Source organism: Ischnura elegans, chromosome 1, assembly GCF_921293095.1.
Source record: "Ischnura elegans chromosome 1, ioIscEleg1.1, whole genome shotgun sequence".
NCBI classification, from domain to species: Eukaryota; Metazoa; Arthropoda; class Insecta; order Odonata; family Coenagrionidae; genus Ischnura; species Ischnura elegans.
This window is the reverse complement of record NC_060246.1, coordinates 51,566,927-51,575,446: the sequence shown is the minus strand read 5'-3', so window position 1 is coordinate 51,575,446 and position 8,520 is coordinate 51,566,927. Positions and strand designations below refer to the sequence as shown.

At 37.4% G+C, this 8,520-nt stretch overlaps 1 protein-coding gene across 1 annotated transcript; it reads right to left on the bottom strand.

The window, feature by feature from the left end:
- Positions 1 to 6,470: 6,470 nt before the first annotated feature.
- Positions 6,471 to 8,399, bottom strand: LOC124160380 (glucose-induced degradation protein 4 homolog). The gene is made up of 4 exons (XM_046536218.1): positions 8,184 to 8,399; positions 7,768 to 7,935; positions 7,445 to 7,677; positions 6,471 to 7,352 (listed from the first exon to the last, which is right to left on the bottom strand). The coding sequence occupies exons 1-4, from the start codon at positions 8,328 to 8,330 to the stop codon at positions 7,289 to 7,291; spliced, it is 612 nt and encodes a 203-aa protein (XP_046392174.1). The 5' UTR covers positions 8,331 to 8,399; the 3' UTR covers positions 6,471 to 7,288.
- Positions 8,400 to 8,520: the final 121 nt, after the last annotated feature.

Here is an 8,520-nt window from a genome sequence, read left to right as displayed (position 1 = left end):
TAGGTATGGTTTTGAAAGTAATGCTACAATGAAATATTTCAATGCTAATAATAACAGCATTTTAATCACGTTTCCCACCATGCATAACTTAACCCTTTTGTGCCGGGCTCCTTCACAGAAAGTTGCTTTTGGCTGTACGAAGGATTTGAGCATTTCTTTTTCGCCAGGTATGGAGTTGTTTCTCGCCAAGGAATTGCCCAGGTAGTCACTTCCACTTAATGACCTTGTCTAGCAGGGTGCCGGACCCTTTCCTCGGCAACTGGGCAAATATAATCCTCGACCCTTTTCCCTAAGGTAGCCCATCCATGATGTCAGTTCATCAATGTATACCTTTCATTTTGCAATGCCTCTAGATTTTTTAAACAAAGTTCTATCGTTATTTATAGGGTTTTCAGCAAAAGAGAATTATATCAGTGACCAACAAATACTTTAGAGGGAATGAAATCTTTCAATGTACCTAGCATACTACTAGGTATTTATGATATTAACATATTTTAGATCCATGATGCCCAAATCCACACTCATTCATGTTTGCTCTCCACGAGCATTCTGAAAACATCAGAATGAAACATTTTGAATTTTTTTCAAGAATATTTTCCCGAAATATTCTAATAAAACTACTTGAATCTTACAAATGTGTTGTTCGAAATGGCTAAATTATATTTATAATGCAATTTCACTTAGATAAATATAAATTCATATTGCGCAGGAAATAAGAAAGAGAAGAGAATCATATTTTATTACTTTACGAGGGCTTTTTTTTTATAAGAGTTCAATTGGATATTTCACCGCAAATGTACACTTAAAATGTGGCTAACAGAGTAATGTATATCTTTAGATGTAAATCATAACAATATCGCTCCTATAAATTTGCTAGTAAGGTTTAAAAATTACAATTAAACATTTAACCTTAGCATCAGCAAAATTTATTCTAGGTGATGATGAACTCCGTTTATATGAACGCTAGAGTTCCGCTTAAAAAACTGATCAGCAGAAGATCCAGAATGTAATTCTTGGCATTGATTTTCAATAAATGCAGCATGTACGTTTTTAGTTATTCTAACTTATAAACAAATAAGTGACCATGAGCACCTCCCTTGAGTGCTACATTAAGTGCCGGAATGGGCCGAGATAATCTCCACATGGACAATAAGAAAGGGTCGGACCTCTCGCCCCTAGGGACCCTAACGGTGCTTGGGACCCACTTGGCATGCTTGACTGCAAAACCGTAAAAACACTGCCTTCGGCCTCTTGCGTCGAAAAATTCAAGCCGTGGAAACGGCCTTCGTAGGGAAAAGGTTAAACGCTATTTTGTAGCTCACCTCTCATTGTGACTCATTCAAAGCGCTTTCCCCCTTTTTCTGCCATCCTTGAGGGATTGCCTGAATTCATATTTTTCCCTGTGCGGTGGTCCAGAAAGCCAATTAGTCAAAAGCCGAAAAATGCAGAGATATGACATTTACACTACTAGCCTGGGTTGGTGTGAGATAAAATATTTTTTTGTATTGCTTATACTGATCAACTTCCGAATAAAAATTAAAAACCACTTCTTGCAAGATCACATGCCATTAAGGCTCGCACCGAGCAGCAATATGCGTGCAGATGTAATAAATAAGAACACAAAACGAATATAAAGTGCCATCTCTCTCGAACACTTGTAATTCACATCACTCTAAAGGAGTACCTGTATACAAACTAAAAGAACCATTTAAAAATATTATTTCAATAATTATTTTCAAATAGAATGAAATAAAAGTAGATTATTTTAAATCAACAATTACACCAAATGTGTCTTGTGCTCGCTGTTTTCCAAAATCTTCCGTAGCCCTTCAAGCATAATTACAAGAGGACCACCTACAATTGTCATTTCTGCAAAAAAAAAGAAGCCACTATTTTTGCTCCCCGTTAATCTTTCAGCATGTTTTTGAGGAGGGTAGCAAAAGTAGTCTTCATATCTCTGCATTTGAAATGACACTGCTTAAATACCTAAACACCATTATGATAATTAAAAAAATTCTTTCATGTCTATGCTTGCTGCCATAAAAATTAATGTAATAATTGTCACCATATGATCAAAATGAAGGCAACAAAATATACTGCTTTGTCGAAGCCCCGATCCCTGGTACCCTGGGATTGGCAATAATGATGACGACGCTAACCACTACACAAACTAACCCATACACAAGCAGGTGCACTATTTTGGAATAATAAAAGGCTTGTTAAAAGTACTGCATGAAAATTAATTAATTACAGCCAAACTAAAGCCCATTCAATGGAACCACTACCAGTTCAGAGATGTGTTTGCCATTCGGAATGCCATAAAAAAATATGGCATTGAAAAAGGTGGAGCAAGGTACGTGACGTCTCCTTGGGTACCGTGATCTCAGCAGCATGATCTGCCATTTATTTCACTCAGGAAAAGTGTTTACCATGATCACCCTTTTGTTTAGGCTAAATCACATGATCATTATTTTCATCCCCTTCGAGCATAGCTCGATTGATTCCTCCAATGATGGCAGAAAAGTGACCGTTTTACTCAATCATTTTCTGCTATAGTTTCAGGATTGGAATCAAAGCACTTTTTTCATTACTCAGCATGTCCTTTTGTAGTTACTGAAACCATCACTTTCTCAGACTTTAACCTTCAGAACACACGGTTGCTAACAGTGATTGTAACTCCTTGTTTGGCTTTTAATGGAATGATAGATGTTGATACCACGGAAGAAGCAATAGCTTAAGGGGAGCTTAATGACTTATTGTTAGTGATTCAGAAAATGATGGGAAAGGTGATAACTTTTTTGGACCCAGAAAAGGTAATGGTTGAGCTATGAATATAAAGGGGAAAAAAATGATAATGTAATGCAGGCTTCAATTAAATTATTAGGCAGTTTTGGATCAACATTTTATCACAAATCCTCTCAAAGCAAAAGAAAACAGCATAAGACAGTGAGCAAGCCTTAAAAACATGGGACACAGAAAGATAGAGATGGGTGACTCGAAACTCTCTCCTTTTCACCTCCTGACTTTCTGAACCTGAACTCAAATACGACTAATTATTTCCTACTTTTTCGTAATGAGCTTACAGCTCTCTAAATACTCCATCCACCACTGAATATTTGGCAACTCTAAATAGACAACATAAGTGGTTAAGATAGGTAATATTTATGCCTATGTTCCCATCATCATTAATCAACAATCCTAAGATTGGTTTGATGCAGCTCTCCATTCCTCCAACCTATCCACTAGCCTTTTCATAGCTATGTATTACTTCTCTTTCACAACCTTTATAACCTGTCCTATGTAACTCATTCGGTAATAATTTCTAATTAAAAATTATAATTTAATTATGATATCATGATTTATAATTAATAATTATTATTATAAGTACATAAGTCCTATGAATTAGAAAAAGTAAATTTAACTGATGCCCAATGGACAATTAAAAAAAATTGAGTTTCCTTGACTGTCAATCCTAAGCTGTATATTTCACTCATCATCAGCCCTGAGGATGTTGGGAAAGTCTCCCAACGAAACATCGGCCTACACCATGTAGACCCTGACCCAGTTGGAAACCCGAGAAGCTTTCATCCATGCTATTCACCGGGAAAGCTCAGATTCTTCATCACAGAAGTAATTGAACAGCCAAAGATGAGGAGAAAATCTTATTATTTTAGGTACACCGTCATTGGCTAAGGCCAGGATGGAAGAATAACTGCAAAATATGCAATGGGAAATCAAAATTACAGAGTAGAAAGGGCCCTGGAATTCCTGGAGCATAAGTTAGTGGTTGCCAACACACTTACATGCAAAGAGGACACTCCAGGAGATAAAGATGTCATCTCAATTGTACTACGTTTTAGCAAAGCAAAGGTTTAGGAACTAGATAAATGAATGCAACAGATACCCTGGGGTGGATGTTGACAGTGATCATAATCTTGTCATGATGAGATGCCATCTAATATTCAAGAAATTAAAGAAATCTGCGAATAACATATAGCAAGAAGGGAAAACAAAGGAGCCACAACATCAACATGGAGTTCAAGAAGTAGTAGAGAGCAAATTAGGTTTACATCTGACAGAGAAATCACTGGAGGATGGCTGGAAATATATTCAAAATTGACTTCAGGAGGCCACAAGAGAAGTTCCAGGGAGAAGAAAAGATTTTTAGAAAAGGCCTTTGATCATGGATAAAGTCCAAGACCTCAATGAAGAAAGGAGAATGCACAAAATAAAGGAGGGTAGTCTTGCTACGAAAGGAACAAGGAATGAGATTAGTCACAAAACAAAGAAAGATGGGGAAGCATGGATGATGACATGGGAGCCAGCATCATTCAAAATTGGATACAGCATTAAGAGCCTAGCAAAGGAACAATGGTCTGGGAATGTATCACATTCCATCCGAGATAATTATAAATTCAGGAGAGAGTACTTCACTCAGCTTTACAAAAGCATCTGCAAAATGTTCTTCACAGGAGATATACTAGATGAGATCAACAAGAGCATCACCATCCCTATTCCCAAAAAGAAGAGAGCAGGGAAGCCAGAAGATTTCAGGATCCTGATGAAACATGTCGAAGATACTAACACGAATCGTCTACAGAAGAATAGGAAGAACGAAGAATTCTTAGATGAGGACCAATCGGATTCAGGAAAAGTAAGAGCACATAAGAAGCAATTTTGGTTCAAAGAGAACAAAATGGAGAAGAAAAAACCAATAGCATTTGCTGACTCGGAGAGGTCTTTTGACATGGAGCAATGCAAATAATTCTGAAATAAATTGGAGTGTTTAACAATAATTGAAGAATTGAGCCAAGTTTATATAAAACCAAATATGTAGCAATGATAATATCGGACCCAACTGTGAAGAAGCAAGAATAGGGAAAGGATAGAGATAAGGGTATGCACTATCCTCTTTTATCTTTATTTTTTACACTAAGCAAGCTGTCAAAAAATCAAAGAGAAGGCTCCAAGTGTCAATATCATCAATATTCATATATTCATAATTAGCTGAAAACATAACAGCCATAACCAAGACAGGGAATGATTTGAAGAAGAAATTGATAACTATGGAAAGGACTATCTTCAGATATAAGCTAAAATCAACAACAAAAAAACTTAGATATTACTTTGCATAAGAACCTGAGAGCTATGCCGGCGGGAGCGAAAGCTCCTGGTAGGGCCACCCCAGCAGGACAGGTCAAAGGGGATAGGCCAGACAAAAAGAGATGCCCTGGTCCTTAAGGTTGGGGGTTGGGCGTGGGGCTAACAATCCCACACCATAAAAAATTGTTGTTACGAAACCCATAAAGAAGCCTCGGAATACGGACCGATTTAAGGATAATGACACTGGCAAACGATCAGGAACTCGAAAACGGAATACAACATTGACCTTAGCTACATGGAATGTAAGGACCATGTTGAAGGCTGGAAAAATGGCAGAGATCGCTGAAGAAGTATTGAAATAAGAACAACAAGAAAATAGAAAATATTATCCAAGGCGAAGGTGAAGACCCAACGGCTAGCTTGGCTAGGTCATGTAAAACGAATGAGTGAAGAAAGGATGCCTAAGAAAATTCTATAAGGAAATATAGATGGAAAGAGAAAAAGAGGAAGACCGAGGGAAAGATGGATGCAGGATGTGGAAGAAGACATAAAGGCTATGAGGATTGTCAGATGGTGGGAGAAAGTGCAGAACAGGAGAGAATGGACAGGCGTCTTGAGGGAGGCCAAAGCCCATACCGGGCTGTAGTGCCGAGGAGGTAAGTAAGTAAGTATTACTTTGCATAAAAATATTGGAGACTGAGGCTAACATTTATTTAGGAAAAAAAGCCGATCATCCAGCGAAGGGCAAACCAAGAAAGACTAAATAGCACAGGCTAAGAGGGTATTCTAAAAAAAGAAGGATCTACTTACAGCTGAAAATACAAGCATAGACGTGAGGTAAAAATTCATCACATGCTACATACGGGGATGTTTCTTAATGGGAATGAGGATTGGACATTGATAGCAGCAGAGAAGTCAAAAGTTGAAGCATATGAAATGTAGTGTTACCAAAGAATGATGATGATATAAAGGATTGACCAAGTAAGTAATGCGGAAACACAATAAGAAGAGAGGGTGAAAACAGAGGTCTTCTCAAGAAGAAGACAGGATAACTTGGTTGGCCAAAATGGGAGACATGAAGGCAATCGTCAAGGGACAGGTGGAAAGGAAGGTGGGCAAGGGACAGCCCAAAATTTTATACGTAGGAACGGTTATTGAGGGTTAAAATCAGAAGAAATACATCACTGTGAATAGGCCAGCAGATTGCATAGCAAAGACAAAACCATCACATGATGGCTAACTTATAATGGTGATATAACGACATTAAAAATAAATATTAGTAATAAATTATTATCATTGAAAAATAATCAATAATTACGATTGAAATCCAAAATGTACTCTACTATCTCATCCCAAAAAAAGAATGATTTCTAATGATTATACAAGATTTTAATGACAAAGAGTAAACTTAACAATCATAACCATTCATCAGCTTACATTATATTGGTACACTCTTTACAAGCATGTTGTAGTTACAGCAAAACCTTCAACAACAAGAACGTAATTAGATCGGTCACACATTTAATTTATCCGCAAATCTGCTCCATATTGCTAAAAAAAATCTCCATCCACTTTCAACAGTTACAATCGTTTGCTGCTTGCCAATATGACAAAAATTCCCGTTCATTTGATATCCCAGTGGGTTCACAAATGACTTCCATTTATCCATAGTCCGATTAGAATATTTCAGCAAAAAACCATGACGTTCACAACGCAATTTCATTCATTTGAATTAAAATCGTTAACATGGATTTTTTGTTAATACTGAAAATCCCAAAAAGATCACATCGCTAGTAAAACCAGGAAATGTACGCAATAAAAACAAAAAAGGTTCCTTAGCCCACACAACTACACACTTTACAATCTCACCAAAGACACACAAATCCCTCAAATCATTCACACTGACCAGATTAAAGTGCACTATGACAAGTATGCCAAAAGTGAAGCCTTGTAGCCTTCAACTTACAATCACATTTTTAAGCAAGGCTTTTTTGCAATTTACAAGTTGTCATCCTTATTCTCACGAGTCCTAGCAGAAGGGGCCAGATAAGCAGAGATTTAGTCTGGGAGTCGGGACATCGGAGCACAGAATGGCACAGTCTACACACGTTCTTGGCTGCATGTGCTCCATATCACTTACTTCTATTGCCACAAACAGATGGTCAACCCGACCCCGAGTTTAATTTCACCTAAATTCATAAATCTGAATACTATGCTCTGGAACATGAGTTAGAGTTAAAGATTGGTACCTGAAATGTAAAAACAAAGAAATTACTTACATTGTAGATACAAATGCAAATAATTTTATTGGTCAAATGTATGCTATAAAAATGAGACTCACCATTCCGAGCTACGATGATAATAATATCCTTCTATGGTAGCAGCAGACTTATGGAAACAAATGTAATAGAATCCAGCAAAGGAGGCACCGTTTATATCTTTGATGGTATGATCCGGAACTAGAAAATGCTCCTTCCACCTCATAAATACATAATCTGTACTTTTCAAGTCATCGTAATCAAAGATATCAGAGTTGAAAGTCTTCGCATACTGATAAAACGACATGAATTTACTCTGTGTGAAAGAAAACAAATGAGGCATAAGTTTTATCGGTTGCGAGAACATCATGGTATACATTCAGAGTAACAGGAAAAAATCGAATACCCAGTGTTTTTTATCCACGTCTTCGTCTGCATCCCATTTTCTTGTGAGAAAGGGGTATTTCTTGCTGATGATTTCACCGTCAAAGAAAGTTGTCATAGTTGGAAAATCCTCTGTGAGCCCCTTGATTTTTAAATAGCCACAGAGGTAGGAGTTTTCTTCGTCGACATGCTGAAAGAAGAAACAAACACAATGAGATACACGAAGAGGTGGAACCTTCCTCTGGTACAATTAAGACTGGTTACTAAGTAATGTCACCCCAGGTCATCTTGTGCGAAAAATAATTGTTTGCCACACTAACACTCCGAAGAAGTTAGGCAAATAACAGCAACAAAAAACTTGTCATTCAGACCAACTGAGTCAACCAAAATCTGCTACGCAATTCGTTTAAAGCCCCTTAATGGTGCTTGCCTACTAACCTGGAGAACAACCTCTACTTCGTAACTGTTTCCTTTAGACTTTTGATGGCCCTGAAATTTTGAACCATTATACAGAAGAGACCCAGCTACGCCTGGTTGTCGAGAATTAGCAGGAGGAGGAGGAACTACATCAATTCTCACCGGCATGCTATCATTTACGTTAAAACTTTGACACGACCAATACTGCCTTGCGATAGGAAGTCGAATCGGCAGAAGATGGCGATAGTGGTAAAAAATCTCAAACCCACTTCCCCACTCACATTTTTCTTAAATTATTCACTCACCCTAAAGTGTTTAATAATTGAGAAATTTTCATTTGTAACAGAAATAATTAAAA

What these genes read in the sequence shown, in the direction of transcription:
- LOC124160380 (XM_046536218.1), bottom strand. Translation starts at nt 8,330, where the DNA reads ATGCCGGTGAGAATTGATGTAGTTCCTCCTCCTCCTGCTAATTCTCGA. An exon ending in AAGTAGAGGTTGTTCTCCAG is followed by an intron (nt 7,936 to 8,183) that starts GTTAGTAGGCAA and finishes TTCTTCTTTCAG; the next exon opens with CATGTCGACGAAGAAAACTC. An exon ending in ACGTGGATAAAAAACACTGG is followed by an intron (nt 7,678 to 7,767) that starts GTATTCGATTTT and finishes TCTTTCACACAG; the next exon opens with AGTAAATTCATGTCGTTTTA.